The sequence below is a fragment of the Capronia epimyces genome (assembly GCF_000585565.1).
Source record: "Capronia epimyces CBS 606.96 chromosome Unknown aczIQ-supercont1.5, whole genome shotgun sequence".
NCBI lineage: Eukaryota > Fungi > Ascomycota > Eurotiomycetes > Chaetothyriales > Herpotrichiellaceae > Capronia > Capronia epimyces.
In genome coordinates this window covers 1,385,232-1,402,293 of record NW_006912908.1, presented here as the reverse complement: position 1 = coordinate 1,402,293, position 17,062 = coordinate 1,385,232, and the positions used below count along the sequence as shown (strand labels likewise).

The 17,062-nt window shown below is 52.2% G+C and overlaps 7 protein-coding genes across 7 annotated transcripts; 5 read left to right on the top strand and 2 right to left on the bottom strand.

Annotated features, from left to right (window-relative positions):
• Window positions 1-1,187: 1,187 nt before the first annotated feature.
• Window positions 1,188-3,129, top strand: A1O3_06445 (arginine-tRNA-protein transferase; the record flags this gene model as incomplete). Its single annotated transcript, XM_007736565.1, has 11 exons — window positions 1,188-1,221; window positions 1,324-1,371; window positions 1,456-1,597; window positions 1,647-1,773; window positions 1,822-1,979; window positions 2,027-2,260; window positions 2,309-2,406; window positions 2,453-2,518; window positions 2,569-2,718; window positions 2,773-2,954; window positions 3,007-3,129. 11 exons carry the CDS (start codon window positions 1,188-1,190, stop codon window positions 3,127-3,129), a joined length of 1,362 nt encoding a protein of 453 aa, XP_007734755.1.
• A 1,567-nt stretch (window positions 3,130-4,696) lies between these two features.
• Window positions 4,697-5,587, top strand: A1O3_06444 (uncharacterized protein; the record flags this gene model as incomplete). The annotated part of the gene is made up of 1 exon (XM_007736564.1): window positions 4,697-5,587. The coding sequence occupies one exon, from the start codon at window positions 4,697-4,699 to the stop codon at window positions 5,585-5,587; it is 891 nt and encodes a 296-aa protein (XP_007734754.1).
• Window positions 5,588-6,177: 590 nt separating this feature from the next.
• A1O3_06443 (molecular chaperone GrpE) lies at window positions 6,178-6,984 on the top strand (the record flags this gene model as incomplete). The annotated part of the gene is made up of 2 exons (XM_007736563.1): window positions 6,178-6,468; window positions 6,529-6,984. 2 exons carry the CDS (start codon window positions 6,178-6,180, stop codon window positions 6,982-6,984), a joined length of 747 nt encoding a protein of 248 aa, XP_007734753.1.
• A 2,163-nt stretch (window positions 6,985-9,147) lies between these two features.
• A1O3_06442 (phenylalanyl-tRNA synthetase alpha chain) lies at window positions 9,148-10,842 on the bottom strand (the record flags this gene model as incomplete). Its single annotated transcript, XM_007736562.1, has 1 exon — window positions 9,148-10,842. One exon carries the CDS (start codon window positions 10,840-10,842, stop codon window positions 9,148-9,150), a length of 1,695 nt encoding a protein of 564 aa, XP_007734752.1.
• Window positions 10,843-11,201: 359 nt separating this feature from the next.
• Window positions 11,202-12,216, top strand: A1O3_06441 (uncharacterized protein; the record flags this gene model as incomplete). Its single annotated transcript, XM_007736561.1, has 2 exons — window positions 11,202-11,349; window positions 11,417-12,216. 2 exons carry the CDS (start codon window positions 11,202-11,204, stop codon window positions 12,214-12,216), a joined length of 948 nt encoding a protein of 315 aa, XP_007734751.1.
• A 400-nt stretch (window positions 12,217-12,616) lies between these two features.
• Window positions 12,617-13,525, bottom strand: A1O3_06440 (uncharacterized protein; the record flags this gene model as incomplete). The annotated part of the gene is made up of 1 exon (XM_007736560.1): window positions 12,617-13,525. One exon carries the CDS (start codon window positions 13,523-13,525, stop codon window positions 12,617-12,619), a length of 909 nt encoding a protein of 302 aa, XP_007734750.1.
• Window positions 13,526-14,523: 998 nt separating this feature from the next.
• On the top strand, window positions 14,524-16,405 carry A1O3_06439 (uncharacterized protein; the record flags this gene model as incomplete). Its single annotated transcript, XM_007736559.1, has 2 exons — window positions 14,524-14,839; window positions 14,889-16,405. The coding sequence occupies 2 exons, from the start codon at window positions 14,524-14,526 to the stop codon at window positions 16,403-16,405; spliced, it is 1,833 nt and encodes a 610-aa protein (XP_007734749.1).
• Window positions 16,406-17,062: the final 657 nt, after the last annotated feature.

Genomic DNA, 17,062 nt, shown 5'->3' with positions numbered 1-17,062 from the left:
GGGGCAGGCCGGGGCAACAGTCAGAGGTCTGGTGGACGAAAAGGAGGAGTGTCTGCGGCTTCTATTTTAACTCTGGTGAGTATAGGGCGAAAGCGAATGTGTGAAGAGACGGTCAAGGGCACGTAGGAACACTCTCGAGCTGTTCCGGTGCAGGCGGGCAAGGTCGTTCGTCTCGAGGAGAAGCCTGGGAGATCAAAGATGACCCATGGTTTGAGGAGGTGCAAAGAGATCTTGCGTAGAGCGCGCACAAGAGAATCGAAGGCCTTCAGTCCCGTGTACGGGGCCGAGGGGGGATGTTTGACGTGCAAAGCAGTCTGAGATCGGAAGCAGCCATAATTTGTAAGTTTGGGTAGGTTTAGTTTGGGGGTGGACACGAAGAAAAGTGGTGGTAGCGTAATTTAGTACTGCGGTTTTGTGGTTTGGGGAGCAGCAGCAGGCAGAGGCAGCGGCAGTGGACGGCGGTTTCCACATCTCAGTCTCAGGCAGTTCAGAATAATCAGGCCCGGCCAGGCAGGCAGACTCGACACGACTTGTATGACCTGCTCCCTGCTCCGAGTCCTCAGGATCCTCCTCATCGTTTTCCCTTGTTCGCCCTCATCCCTCTCCATCTGGCCAGGCTAACGACCCTGTCGGCGCACCTGGTTCGCTACATGCTCGGCGGTGGTTCCTTCAGCGTTCCTTCGCTGGCTGGTCGCTTCGTGCCCCTTGGCTCGCCGGAGCAGACGACGAAAGAGCACGTGCCTATCTGAACGTTTATACTGGTCTAAACCACACCACACATGCTCTCTTCGACCTTCCACCATCCCGACACCTCTTGCTCACGCGAGCGCTCCTCGATCCGACTGTGTGGGGGTTGGTCTTTGGACAACTGTCCTGGCAATCAGTGCTACCGCCCCATAGTGCCTCAGTTGGCTGTGGCCCTCCGGCCGTGTGCTTGTCACACGTCGACATCGACATCGCGGTCTGTTGTCGGTGGACATCTGTAATGCAAACCTGTCACTTTATCCCGCGACTTGCCGCCACACCAGTGTGCCACCACCAGCCACTAGGCAGTCAGGTGACATCATATATCTCCCAGCTTGGTGGGCTCCCTTTGGTGGCTCGACGTCCGTAGAACTCTGGCCTGACGAGCGTCGTCCGTGTATTGGTCTTGAACCGGCCCGTGAGATTGGTGCCATCCGGCCGATATGCCAAACGAAGTCTCCTTGTTGAAGCCGCTCGGTACGTAGTGAAGTCTACCGGCGTGGCCCGGACCGCCGCATACATGCTGGCACTGGTTCAGCCCTGCCTTACATATGATTGAGTAACGGCTAATATCTACAGGCTATCAACGAAAGAGCTCATGTGGCTATTGCAAGAGTACCACCGGCAGTAAGTCGGCCCTACCTCGACCATCTTATCACTGCGACATCAAGAACTTCCCCATTTACTAAAGACCTACTATCCTTACTCCAGGCTCCGCCTATTATATGTCATGTGACAACCTAAGACTCGATCACTACCAAGAATTGATGGATAGGGGTTGGAGACGGTCGGGTTCACTGTACTACAAGCCTGATCTGCTCCATTCGTGCTGTCCACAATACACCATTCGGTAGTCGATGACCGTCCCGAGTGTCTTAGAAGGGACGAGCTGACGTTGCCAGTCTCAAGGCGGCAGACTTCAAGCCCGGCAGAGAAAGCCGCCGGGCCATCAATAAATGGAATGACTTCGTGATTGGCCTCGAGTACAAACGAAAGGCTGCCATGCTGTGTCCTCGGAGCAGAGAGCAAGTTGGAGCCGCACTGATTCAAACTTTACGTGCTGACTGCCTCAGGGAGAAACGTCGGACCAGAGATAGATTCGATTTGTTGAGCGCTGTCCACCAGGCAGAATCCAACAATATCAAACGACCTTTCGACAGAAAGACTGGGCAGCCCATTGAACCGGCCCATAAATTTGAGGTCAATCTTGAGGGCGACAGCTTTACGAAGGAAAAGTAAGCATCATGTTGCATTCGGTTCGTGCGCAGCTCACATTCCGCAGGTACGATGTCTTCCTCAAGTATCAATTGCAGATTCACAAAGATCCAGCCTCGCGCTGGAAAGAGCAGGCCTTTACGCGATTCCTCTGCAAAGGCCTTGATCGCAAGATCCTGAAGATCAACGGCAAGACACTCAAGCTGGGTTCTTACCATCAGTGCTATCGCCTGGACGGGAAACTGGTTGCGGTCGGAGTCCTCGATCTCCTGCCACATGCCGTCAGCTCTGTATACTTGTTGTAAGTGCGTGCAGCAAGCGGCATCCTAGTATCAAGCTAATTGGCAAGCTATGATCCTGAGTATCAGGACTGGGATCTCGGGAAGATAAGTGCTCTTCGTGAGATTGCACTGGCCCTCGAGGGCCATTACGAGTACTACTATATGGGTATGTTGGCCAGGCGTCATCGTGTGCACATGCTGATCACGAACAGGCTATTACATCCACTCTTGTATCAAGATGCGGTACAAAGCCCGGTTCTCACCAAGTTACCTCCTCGGTAAGATTGCTCAGCGTCCTGCACGATAATACATTCTCACCGACCCTCAGATCCCGAAAGCTTCGAATGGAATTTATTCGATGACAACAATCGCCGCGAGCTTGACAAGCGTAAATATGTTTCCCTTTCGCGTGACCGCAAGTATGGAGTAGCCCACGAAGAAAGCAACGACTCAGCAGCGTCGAGCACAGAATTGTCAGGTACTAGATCTGGCGCTGGTAAACCAACTTCCACCACCAAAGAAAGGGCACAAGTCTTTGATGACGAGCAAGATCTTGAGTTCGACGAAGCACCCAGTGACGAAGAGGATGCAGAGATCCCTGAAGGGTCACTATTCGATTACAACATACCCGGCGTGCTTTCCAAGGATGAGGTTCAACGTCTAGACCTGGACCATTGGCGTTTGCTGGTAAGGAATGCTTTCATCGAGCTAGAGGTGAGATCTGCCCGTTTGCTATTGACATGCGTGCGCTGATGACCGTTTGTAGGATCTCCGAGGCTGGGAGGACTGGACAATCGACAACCCTGGCTCGATAAAAGGCATTGCCGCTGAGCTGATCGCGGCTACTGGCCCAAATCTCCTTCAAAACTCAGCACTTGACCTGTTTTGACGGAAGCACTGGACAGGTACATGAAATGTCACACTGATGACGCATGAAGCAAACGAACACGGTCAGCGTACTGTACATAACGACAACGACCCTTCAAACGGCGTACTCTTTTATAAAGTATTTCTCAAGAGATGAATCAGGCGTGGAATCCTTCATCTTTATCTCTCCCAGCCATTCCAATACTAAGAAATTCGATCTGAACACAACGTGAACTACCTTCAATCTCTATATACCCGCTTTATCGAGCCCTCAGAATGATTAGAAGAGCCTACGACGCAGCGACTTACAAGCGACCACGGTCGTATTCAAGACATCGGCCAGACTCTGCTCAACTTGACAAGGGCAGAGATGTTGGTCCAGAGAAGGTGAGGGGACCCCTTGAATTGTCTGCTCCTTTTGAAATTGCCTCGCTAATGGGAACATGATCTTCAATCAAAGACTTCTACACCATCGGGCGGCTCGAACGATACTACAGGCGCCGCAAAGGATGGTTGGCGCGGTCGGAATGGAACTCCCAAGCTGTGATGCTCAAAGATATCTGGCACTTGATCGATAACTGCCTTTTTGCTGTTGAAGTTTGCCATATGAATCACGGCATAATGCCGGCGTCTTTCGGTTGACAAACTGGCTTGTTCATGACTCGGGACAACGGGACTTGTAGCGCAAAGGGCAAACTACGTGCATGTGTCTCTGGGACCATTGAATTACGAGCTTTATTTTGAGAAGTCTTCTGTCCATTCATACCATCAGATCACTTGATGAATGATCGCATGGTTTCTACTGTCACACATCGAGCCTCGACATACAAACCGACACATTCCAGCTGACTGGTGAGGTCAAAATCTGTCTTCTGTTTGACTGTCTCTCTGATTTCACAGCAGATCCACAGCGATTGTTGCTTCTCAGGTCCCTACCAAACAAGAATGTCACTTTGATTCATCACGTGTATGACACTCATTCAGGATTGTGCAGGTGAAGCCCGATCTCAAACGGCAAGTGAGGTACATTAGACATGGTGACACCGAACTTCCAGGCATATATTTGTCCTTTCCACTGGATACCTCGTCCTGCTTGGATATATGCTCTCGCTCATCCATTGATCAAGACTCAGCTCATCATCATGAAGAAGCTTTTCCTGTCCGTTGTTCTACTATTCTTGAGATCTATTGCTCTTGGTCTGGCATATCCTCACACTCGTGCGCATGAGGCTCATCCAACACATATACATCATACAACATGGCGCGATCCAGGAGACACATCGAGTCCTGGGCCAGGTCGGCATGCCGCGACCACGGTGACCGCCCCTCGCAGAAGCCACCGTAGACTCGTCATCGAAGCCCGAGACTTCTCTACATCAACTGACGATCCGGATTTCTACTCTTCTGCCATCTCGCCTGCGAACAATGGAAAGGTTTACGACAGTCAGCTTAATCATGCTGGCAGCTCGAACTGGAATCCTCCTACAACCGTGTTGCCGGCGAATAAATACCAGGACGAGAGTACCCCGTTGAGAAGAGACTCGGGCATAGGCTGTGCTGCTCCTTTTTGCTCGGCTGCCTCGCACACCATGGCAAACCCACTCAGATATCCTGTCTGGATAGCTGCAAAGGGTCGCTGTCTCCTCGGCAACATCGGCATGATTCGACCGCCGAGAACCTTCTTTGTGCCTTTGGCATTTGCGAAGAAGATCAGAGCTACCGCATTACCGGTTGACAGATACCAGGCCGAAAGCCGCCCAGCAGAGGGAGACCCCGACATCGACTGTGGTGCTCCCTTCTGTTCCGCTGCCTCGCACACGATGGCCAAACCCTTGACATACCCTTTCTGGATGTTCGTGAGGGTTTGGACACTGTTTGGTAGTGACCAAGCTCGTGCGTTGTCTCCGGCAGACGGCCCAATCGCTCACGTTAACGGTCTAGTTCCCAAACACCTGACTGCTCCTGTCTCATCTGCAAAATCTGAGGCCCGATCAGTTCGTCGTTCGTCGCACTCGGGTTCATCTGGAGAGCGAAAGGAGGATGCATCTGCGGCTACCCTAGGCCACGCCGCTGCTCAACATATACCGATCTCCACCAGCCTCTCGGAGCATGGACCAGATGCATCGGCTCCAGACCTTCCGCCAGGGTTATCACCACCTGAATTCAATAACAGTGAGAAAGTCGGCGGGTACGCTCCCATACAGCGAGGACCGTCCAATTCATCTGCTCCGCACGGGCACCTCATCCCGTTCACCTTAATTTATCGAGCTGCAATGCTTCCGATGAAGGCGCTGGGCTGGCCTGTCAGCCCGAATCCTCTCGTTCCTCGGATGGGTGCTTTCAGCCTCGAGCATGAATGCGGGAACGCTGACGTGGATGGAGGTGAGACTCTTGTGGATGGTAAGAATGCACACGAGTCCTTAGGATTGGGCAGTGCTTTGATGAGAATATGGGAGGGGGCGAGGGACTCTATGGTGTAGCATAAGGGTTGACAAGTAATATCTATTTGGTGCCGAGTGTCCCCTCGTCCCTTAGCACACATGCTGCTTCGACGGAGCCATGACAGGGTTGGTAAAGGGAAACGAAGATAGAACGACCCAAGGGTCTATTCGAGGAGACCAGCTGTGGGGAGCCTTAGGGCTTAGGAGGCCTCTTTTATACCTCCCTCTCTGCTATACAGCGTTCGAATAGTTCTCCATGGATTCCCAAGTCACAGTTCATCAACACGAGCTTTTGCACTAGTGCACTTTTATTGTTGTTCGCTGCGCAGACACCACAGCGCACGGCGCTTATAAAGTCCTACGTCCCACGACAAGATCTCAGAGTACGCCCCTATACAAAGTGCTAGGACCTGTACTCCGTACTCTAGTGTTAATGAGAATGGGAAGTTTGCCGATTTCGTTAGAGCGGCGAGGCCAAAATTTCGCGCAACCGAACACCAGCCGAGCTTCACTCCGATATATATGTGCCTGTATAGCACTCAACTTTTATTGCAAGCAAGTCTTCTTTGTCCTCCGTTTCCCCTTGACCAATTCGCCTTCCCAATCCTCGCTTCGTTGACTCAGAAGGGATGTTCCGAAGACAGCTGCTGCGCCAGTCGCGCACAATCTCAGAATCTGTCACAGCTGTATCACGGGTGCGACAGTCGCCATTCCATTCCGCAACCTTTATTTCGCCACGTCCCGCCACTTCCCCTTATCTGTCCTCACGATTAGGACGGAGATGGCAATCCACAGAGTCCGAGAATAATTCCGGCGAACAGCCTGCAGCGTCGACACAAGAGACGAAACCAGTCGATGCGAAGGAAGACCCCGTCAAGCAAGAGCTGGAGAAGTACAAAAAGGAGGTGGTAGATCTCAAGGTATGATCTACCCTTGCCTCGTTCTGCTACCGGACTCTGATACTTACACACCTTCTGCAGGACAAATATCTCCGCGCTGTTGCCGACTACCGCAATCTGCAGGACCGGACGAAACGAGAAATGGAATCCGCGAGACAGTTCGCTCTCCAACGCTTTGCCACCGATCTGCTCGATTCGGTAGACAACCTTGACCGTGCGCTTTCCTCTGTTCCTCAATCCGCCCCCGGCGAATCAGCGGGCGCCGGGGAGTCCAACAAGGATCTCGTGAATCTGATCTCGGGACTCAAGATGACCGAAGAGATTCTCATGAATACGTTGAAGAAGCATGGTCTCGAAAGATACGACCCCTTGGAAGGCGGAGGTCGGAAGTTCGATCCCAACACCGACGAGGCGACGTTCTTTACTAAAGTCGAGGGCAAGGAAGATGGCGAAATCTTCTTCACCCAGAGTAAAGGATACAAATTGAACGGCAGGATCCTGAGAGCAGCAAAGGTCGGGGTGGTCAAGAACTCCTAAGTGGGATGGTGTCGAACCCCTAATTCCGCCAGACTGAAGCAGGATCAAATCATCCTGCACACGGTCTCTTAAGACATAGACTTATGTCTCCGCTATGTCTCCGCTCTGTACAAATATACTGATGGACACCTGCTCCGGTTCTTTCGTCCCCCCTCTTGGATGATTCGACACCAAGGGAACGGACCAGAACAGAATCTGAAGAAAGTGTGTTCCACAATTCAGCTCTAGATCTGGCCTCAAAAAAAGGATAGATCTGAGAAGAAGTCGTCATGCAGAATATGTGACGGCTAACATGTTCCGTCTGGCGTTCTTTTGAGTCTCACTGGGATGAGGTCTTGTAATGTGTATGGATAGGATTCGATGTGGTGCGCTTATGGGAAGTTGATTCAACCAAGATCAACACTCTTGAGTGGAATGCCATTGCATTGCACACCAAATTTGCCTACTGGCATAATTCATCCTTGGTCCCGGTTGCACTGGGTGTTCTGATTTCCTCTTCTCTTCCCTCCTCGACGAATACAGACAGTCATGCCAGCATGACGAGGACCGAAAAGTGCTTTTAGCAAGCAAGTCCGTTCAGATTAAGAGTTGAATGAAATCTCTTGGGCGGATAGTCGACATCACACATCAATCATGTTTCCGAACCCGAACCACCAAATCACCTGTGGAAGTGTTCTGTATATCCATCCGTAAATGCTATGCGTGGCTCTCCCTACCTGCCTAAGGTACCACCTAATACTGCGTACTACTACTGTTCTCACTCCTACTCCGTACTACTGTTCTCACTCCTCCAGTCACGGCCTGGTGCGGCCAAGGCTAAGGCTTACATACACAAGGCTGCAGCCTTGTGGCCAATGACACCCACCACACCACGTGACAGGTAGGCAGTATTCACTGTTCAGTATTCACAGCAGCCACAACAACCCAACACAAGGGATGGATCATTTCCCCCACGTGCTAGTAGGCAGGATATATAATAAAGTGTCACAAATATCCTCAACATTCACGGTGAAGTGGCGTAGTTGGATTCCGCCGATGGCGAAAACACGGCCGATGGCTAAAACACGGCCGATGGCTAAAACACGGCCGATGGCTGATCTCAATCCAACTACATCCCCACAAATTCGTTATGATAAGGATCTCTGGCATCACGCCGCCATCTCCCAATGTCAGAAGTTTTCACAATCACCAAGAAATGCGAGCCAAAAAAGCCCGCTGTCAGCTACCCGGGGTGATAAATGAGCCTGGGTATATCGTCGACGGGCGGTACCCGAGAGGGATGACGGTGGCCTTTCTCAATCGATTTGAGTTTTTGCTCCCGAAGACGAAGGTCTAGGATTTCATTGCCTTCGAGGTGGTGTGGGTTGGGGGTTCGAGTCTTTGTCTTTTTTGGCCGGGTAGGCATTTTGTTCGGCGTCGGGGCGAGAGAGCGTGACTGTGTTGTGTGTTTGCGTGTGTTATGAAGCGCTTGGCTGTATTGTGGTGGACGTGCTTATCCACCGCTCCAACCTTGAAGTCGAGGAGTCCTCCATCAATGACTTTAGGAATACAGCTTTATTTGACAATGTATGAAAGAAGAAAACAATGCTTTTCGGGGAGGGGAGGATGCTGGAAAGAAATTCCCTCGAGTGGTCGCGCAATAGGGCTGGACGGGCACGATGTTATACTGGTACAGAATCGAACATGGTCATGGTTTGGTGTCGCTCGGCGATGGTGATATCTCACACAAGTCTGGCCTTTTTCTTCACTCTAAATCTTTTGGTGGCTGAGGAGGGATGTTAATACAGGTATAGAAGAACATGGTAGAATGTTGGGACCCGGCTCGGCTCGCTATGTTACAAGTCTCTCGTCAGTTCCGGGTACAGCAAAATGGCATGATCGGATATTTGGCGGGAAGTGATGGTGAGTCGGGTGGATTGCGAATAAGGTATGCACGAATGAAGAATCAGACGACCATTCGATCATCGTATGGGGTTGAAATAATAGTAATTCGGGCAATGCACCATTATATCCGAGAGGACGAAGAGAGTTTGAACAAGGTACACTCACCTGCTTGGAACTAGTCAGGACGGTGGTCAAACAGACAGGGCATGGAGCTGTTGGTGGGGACTTGGTCGACGAAAAATCCAGTATGACCGGGTTGTTTTCTATCCTAGACTTTGGTCACCTCAGCTCGATATTGAACAATGACTTCATCTTCGCTGCCACCTGGCTGTGCAGGTCGTTGACTTCTTCGTTCGTCAACGTCCTCTCCAGACTTCTATAGTTGATGCGGTAGCACAAGCTCTTGCGGCCGGTCGTAGGATGTAAGAACTCGTCAACCAGCTGCACATCTTCAACAAGACTTCCTGCCACATCTCGGACAACTTCCATAATATCGTTTTCATGGAACGCGGCAGGCTGGGTCTCGGCGGGAGACGCCTTCCTGGCGTCGCCTCCTGCAGCGGCTGCAACACCAGATGAAGATTCCACGCCAATGGGTGACGCCGCCGCAGGGGAGGAGTTGATCCAAAAGGCAATGTCCTTGTAGCATTCGGGATACTTGCTGAAAGGTTCGAATTTCTTGATGTGGCCACACTTGAATTGCTGCAAAAAGCGCTTGTCCTGCGACCAGAACAGACGAATGTCGGGAATACCAAATAGGAGCATGGCGATTCTTTCAATCCCCACACCCCACGCCCAGCCAATGCTGTTTTTCAGGCCGGCGTTGTTGAGGATGGGCTGCTGGACGACTCCACAGCCGAGCAGTTCAAGCCATTCTCCATTCCACAACACCTCCAGTTCAAAACTCGGGCTGGTGAAAGGAAAGTAAGCTTCAATCCACCTGGCGTGCAATGGACCCATCTTGTCTCTCTGCCAGGGGGGCATCATCTCGCGCGAGGCTTCGAACACTCCGTTCACGAGGTACTCCAGGCTTCTCATCAAGTGAGCGACGACGAGTTTGACTTCCTCTACATCGTGTTCGGGTTGGGCGGCATTTGAACCCTTGTGAAAGTTGGTGACCGGATCCTTCACAGCGAGTCGCGTCGTAGGGAGATTATACACATCCTTCTCGATGATTTCCTTTCTCCGTAGCTGGGCTTCATATCTTGAATCGGCGGAGACAGGTAAATCCCAGACCCTGGCCCCCTCCATCTGGTGGAAGACAGGAAAGTGGCTTTTGTCGATGCTGTCGCGTCGGTATACATCAGCACAGACGGTGTATCCCTTTGCCTCATCATTGACCAGCGATTGGAATGCGGCGTGCTGATGCGCTGATGTGTGTGTACGTAAGAGATGGGTGGTGTTTACATAGTAGGTGTCCGTCCTTGACCGGCCTGGATGGTCCTTTGGAAAGCCCAAGACATCGAAGTTCTCATGTGTCGTTACCACCGGGTCTGCAACAGTGAAATGGTTGTAGGTAGGTTTGGGAAAACACGATTCGATAAGCGCCTTGGTGATGGCGATAGGGTGGTCAGGGGAACGATAGAGATTCCGTCCAACGAGTTGTAAAATCGAATCTGGCACGTTGGTCGTCGCGTCGAAGATGTATGGATTGCCCAAGATGTTCACGCCTGCAAGATGTCCATTGACAGCCTTCTTTCCATGAGCCAGCTCTTTCAGTTTCTGCTTCAAGTGTTCTTGGTCCGGCTCATCCTTCGACTCAGGGGCGGTCTTGGTCGGATCGACTTCTCTTGAGATTTCGACAGATTGTTCAGGAAAGGGTCGCGGCACCTCTGCAGTTGCTTGAGAGCTCGACCATCTGGACTGCACGAGACGCGGACGCACACAGGCCGGGACCGGGACCGGAGCTTTGGGGACTGTGATTCTTGCAGATCGAGCTGCCCGCACAAAGGCGCCTGTTTTGAGGAGCTGCATCGGAGACGAGACAGCTCGACGTCTAGGGAAAGTCACGGGCCGTGGCTGTAGAGGTGGTTTTGCTGAGCAGTTGCCGGAGGAAGGGTTTGTGCGGCTAACTGCTAACTGCTAACTCGGGAGTCTCGAAACCGATATCGCATCTCGGAGGTACCGAGCCGAAAGTCCATCTCGGGAATGGGCGGGTACCTTCGGCGCCATACATACGGATACTCTGACTCTGACTTTAGAGCCTCTGCTGCATTTCTACTGCTGTGCAACTACTTCACAGGCCGGACCGACGCTCTTTGACACGCTCTTCACTCCTTTGGTTGTTGTTCTGTTCTCTTAATCTTCAATCTTTTTGTGATTTCAATGGAGTCATGTCGACAATCACTCCCCCAGAAACGAAAGATGCCGTCAAGCAGGCGTTGGCGTCAGAGTCAAAATCTGCACCGGTGCGCTACCCGTTCTGGTTCGGTGGAAGCGCAGCATCCATGGCTGCGGTAGTGACACATCCTCTCGACTTGGGTACTTGACACATGACCTCCGGGCCCCTCACTGTCTGGCGCTCTTTGCGTTCTAACATGCAATGCAGTCAAAGTGCGGTTGCAGACAAGACTGCCCCATGCCCCGAAGACAACCCTCAGCACCATCACCTATGTCTTCCGCCATGAAGGCGTACTCGGCCTATACGCCGGCCTGTCTGCCGCGCTCCTGCGACAAATGACCTACTCCACCGTGCGATTTGGCGTGTATGAAGACCTCAAGAGGCGCTTTGCACCACAACCGACCCCGGAGAACCCTAAGCCGCGGCCGTCTCTCTTCAGTCTCATCGCCATGTCCGGCATATCTGGCTGCCTCGGCGGGATTGCAGGAAACCCTGGCGATGTGCTGAATGTGCGAATGCAGTCTGATCTATCAAAGCCGCCAGAGGCACGGCGGAACTACAAGCACGCCCTTGATGGCCTGATACGCATGGTTCGCGAGGAAGGGCCCGCAAGTATCTTCCGTGGTGTGGAGGCCAACTCGGCGCGAGCAGTGTTGATGAATGTTGCGCAACTGGCCAGTTACGACGCTTTCAAGCAGATATGTCTACAGCAGCTGGGCATGCAGGACCATCTGGGGACGCACTTTGCAAGTTCGCTTGCGGCCGGGCTTGTGGCCACCACCATCTGCTCCCCGGTCGATGTGATCAAGACGCGGGTCATGAGTGCGCATCCTAAAGTCTCCATCCTTCACCTGTTGAGGGAGGCGAGCCACAAAGAAGGTCTATTATGGGTTTTCCGCGGGTGGGTGCCCAGTTTCATTCGTCTCGGCCCTCAGACAGTCTTCACTATGATATTCTTCGAACAGCACAAGCACCTGTACAGGCAGTGGAAGGGGATCGAAGAGTAATCGCGGCCTCGTCATTCTCATGTGTCGGGCGTTTACGGCGTTGTCGCGGATTTATGACCGCTTGCCGCCCTTGCTGCATTCCCGGGCAGACAAGCGTTGTCGTGATAGATATTGGACAAAACACGGGTCACAGAATGTGTCCTAGGCGCATTGGCAGGGAGCAGTATTCCAAATGGAATGCTCGCCCTCGGATTTTGGGAATCATAGATTGATATGTGTTGGGAATTAGTGTACAGTGGGTGCCAAACTCAAATGTGAATATGGAGGCCCATGGTTCCAGTAACGCACATACGCGGCTCTATGCTGACTATATCCATGAACCCATTTGCTATGTCCTCTGAACGCCTCCGTGTAACCTTTCCCAGAACGCCCGCCCTCCTGCAAACGTTCAACCTATAAATCAGTGTTCCATCAGTTCGAGTGGTGGCCTCGATGTATGGGTCATGATCTTTTTCGGAGGTTCTTCTAGCTCAACATCCGAATCGTCTTCAGTTTCTAGCATCACCGCCGGAAGCGCCGGGCTATCACCGTGAACCTTCGGGTCGTAGATTAAGGTCGAGCTGCGACTCCGGTGCTTCTTTGGTGACGAGCCAGTAGGGGAGGCATCTGCTGAGAGTGTAGGGAACGCCTGCGTCCGGTTTGCTTTCAACTTGTGCAATGCCTCGCCCGTGTATTGTGTTTTCGACTCGTCGTCGGACGACTCGTCTGCAGCATGTGTCATCTTCCCGCTCAACTTCGCTAGTTGCGCTGCCAGGTCCTCCGCATGAACCTCCTTGTTTGGAGGGTCTTCGGGTCTCATCTCCCAGCCGACTGGCGGGCTAGGTGGAGGGCTGATAAAGAATAAACGACCGGCATCGGGACGCTGGAGGTATTTCTTCTCATCTCCTATCGGCGTAGGTTCGCCGAAATAACATTTTGCCACAGCGTTCCCCAGGACGGCGGCACCATCAAACACCTGCCGCACTCTCACTGATGCCTCTGTATCGTAGAACGAGCAGATGATGCGGTTCATAGACTTGAGGGGCGAGAATGAGTTCAGCGGCGCGATATCATTGATATACTGTCTGATCGTAGCGAGAGATGCAGGATGGAATATATTGGCGTCATCGAGGCGTGTGATTAGGAGAGTATTAGAGGGTGGCGCTGGCTGTGAGAGTGGCGGTAGGGAGGACAAGTCGAGGGACATTTGCGATCGGGATCGTTTTTTGGATAAAGACGCTGGAGAGGATGTGGCCGAGGTCGGAGGAGAGGTAGAGGATTGACGTTGAGTCTCAATGGGTGGAGGGGTCTGTCGCAGGACGTCCGTCATGTTTGCTGGCTTGTAGTGAGATAGATGTCCGCGAGGCTGGACTCGGTGTCGGGGAAAGAAATGCAATGCTTGTACGGAGTATGGGTGAAGAGGTGAGAGAGAAATGAACACAGTGAAGACCAACTGAGCGACTTTCGTATCTAAAAAGCACTGCAACAACGAAGAATGTGGTCGATGAGGCGCAGTCGTATGCCACCTACGGCTTGTACGGAGGATTCGAGAAAGTCAAGCCTCTCCGAATGACATGGCAGTGGAGTCATTGCGAGAAGGGGCTGGGGCCTGACATGGTCATTTGAGGGTCATTTGAGGGATATCAGGTGGACAGATCATCAAATCTCCACGTCAGACAACCTATGGTACCTTATCTGCACACGCCTGCCTTCACAGAGTTAACTGTAGTAGCGCCTGCCCGCTTGTGGCGGAGTCGGAGAAACCGATTTTCCAGGGCTTGGCCGGGGCTGAGCCTCGCAAATATTGGCTGCAGCCTTGTCTCTTCTCCTATTTCTTCACATCTCGGCCACGTAGTGTGCTGTGCCATCGCCACCATGGAATCAGTCTCGACGCGCACAGCTGAACCTGGGGCCGGCCTACATAGTAGACTACCTCTGCCAACGGAGTCATCCGAGGGCCGAGAAACAGCTACGCCATGCATGCTTACGAACGAAGCCTCGGTTCTCCAACAGATGCGGAGAATGGAATCATACCGACATGGCTTCCGACATGGCGATTCGGTCAAGTCGGCTTCGTGAGGCGTATTACCACTGTTTAGGAGATTTTGGTACTTTACTGCTCTTTGGTGAGGTATCGAGTCTGCACTTTTCTGACATCCATGAACCATCTCCATTTGTTGTCTGTGCTCATTAGTAGGCATCGACTCTTTAAGACCGCTAGAGATCATTGTTGAAAGAAGTATACGTATACCGTCAATTGGTCACTAATTGCTCAAGGAATTAATTTCGTTTTGTCACGATCATTCCACAGTCCCAAGGCCGCCGGATATGGCTCCTACAGCGAGCACCAACGGATATCGGGGCATGTATTTGCCCGCCGATGGCAGCACTGATCCAGAGCTCGCCCGGCATGAAGTGCGCCCAGAAGTCAATAATCCATCCCCGGACGACGTGAAAATCCTTGAACAACTCTACGGGACTCGCAAGAAGATGCGCATTGCTGTACTCGGCGCTGGAGTGTCGGGCTTGAACTTCTTCAAGTTTGCTGAGGACAAGTTGAAGAATGTCGAAATCATCTGCTACGAAAAGAATGCCGACATTGGAGGAACCTGGTACGAAAATCGCTATCCAGGTTGTGCCTGTGGTGCGTCGCTCGACTGGCGTTGTGGAATGCACTGCTGATGTTGCAAAAGATATACCCAGTGTAGTATACCAATTCCCCTGGCGCCCTGCACCTTGGTCGAAGTACTATTCTTACTCTCCCGAGATTTGGGAATACCTCAAGAAAGTTGAGGAGGAGAACCACTTTCTGGAAAAATACGTCAAGCTTCGACATCGCATTATTTCGCTGTCTTGGGACGATGAGATTGCTCAGTGGGCTATCCGCGTCCAGGACCTTGAGACCGGTCGAGAATTTGAAGATCATGCAGATGTTGTTCTTGACGGTGGTGGAATCCTCAACAATTGGAAATGGCCTGACATCCCAGGTCTCCATGATTTTAAGGGAACTCTCCTTCATTCCGCTCAGTGGAGCCAGGACACGGATCTCGCCGGCAAAAGAGTTGCCCTTCTAGGTGCCGGAAGCAGTGCGGTCCAGATATTGCCCAATATCTACGAGCAAGTCGATAAGGTATATACATGGATTCGATCCAAGATCTGGATCACCGCCGGGTTCGCCCAGAACTTTGCCGGGAAAGACGGGGCCAATTTCATCTACAATGAAGAACAACGCAAGCTCTTTGAGGATCCCGACGAGTTTTTGGCCTACTGTAAGCTGATTGAAGGAGAGCTTAATCAGAGATTCAGCTTCATCATCAATGGATCTCCATCCCAGAAGGCGGCGCGCGAGTTTTCCGAGAGCGAGATGAGGGCTCACTTGAAAGACCGACCAGACCTCCTGGAGAAAATCATGCCTACAGATTTCTATGTTGGCTGCCGCCGGCCCACTCCCGGCAATGGATATCTCCAGACCCTGACTGGAGAAAAGACACAGGCCTACACTTCACAGCTTGAGCGCGTCACGGAGAAGGGATTCATCGATCCGGACGGCAATGAACAGGAAGTGGACGTCATCATATGTGCGACCGGTTTCGACACCTCGTACAAACCACGATTCCCTCTAATTGTCAACGGTTCGGACAAACGGGATGGATGGAGAGACCATCCTCACGTACCATCCTACCTCAGCGTTGCACTGGCGGGGGTACCCAACTACTTCGTGAACGGAAGCGCCTATTGTCCCTCGGCACATGGATCCTTCTTCCCGCTCGTCCAAGGGTATTGCAACTACACGATTCAGGTAATCGAACGGATGCAGACCGAGAACATCCGCTCGCTGAGACCCAAGGAAAAGGTGGTGGAACAGTTCATACGACACGCCGACTCGTTTCTGAAAAGGACGGCATGGACCGGCCCATGTTCAAGCTGGTTTAAAGGCGGCAAGGTCGACGGCAAACCGGCCATATGGCCAGGATCTCGACTGCACTTTCTCCGAAGCCTGGAACGACCACGGTTTGAAGACTTTGAAATAGACTACGATGATCCAGACGACATGTTCAGCTTCTTCGGCAACGGCTTCCATGTCTGCGAGAGAGATGGCAGTGACATTACGTGGTATCTGGGCCAGCCAAAGAAGGAAGTGGATATCGAGAAGGTCAAACGAGTAATGGATGGATTGAACGGGATCGAGCTGAGGAGACCGTGGGAGTAGTCTGTGAATCCACTGCAAGTTCTCTCTTGCCCTTTTCGGATCAGCCTTGCCCATTGCCCCCATTGCCCGTCCCTAGCAGAGCGCCTTAGGACTAGAGTAGTCATCTTAATAGTACTAGTACTTTGTGAAGTTGGGGTCACGGCTTGTGCTTGTATAGCCAATTCTCTGTTTGTGCCAGCTCCTCTACCCGTTGCTTGTGTGACACTAAACACGCGATGGCGTGGTCCTGGAGCCTAGGAATTGAGACGGGAGAGAGCGGAAAGGATATCGATGGTGGTTCGATTGAGAGGAGGATGCAGGCAGCCAGTGTGGTCCGGACGCAGGGCCAGGGACGAATATTAATGGCTAAAAGGAGGCTGCCGGAAAACGGTGAAATCCCCGGCACGCTGCCCCGCCTGCGCAAACCAAAAAAGAAAAAAATTTGGTTCACGATAGAGAGCGCAGCGAGTCAAACAACACTGCCCACTGCCCAGTCCTTCTCAGTCACACGACGCGAATTACTACACTGGAGAGGCGACGAGAGTAGTCTTCTCCGAATTCTCTTCTCATTACTTGGCCTTCGTCCGTCGTTTCGCTCATCCTGACTTTTCCTACTCATTTTTCTGTCTTCCGTCATCTTTGTCGCCGGCCATTGACCACCCCGCCAGGCCTCACTCG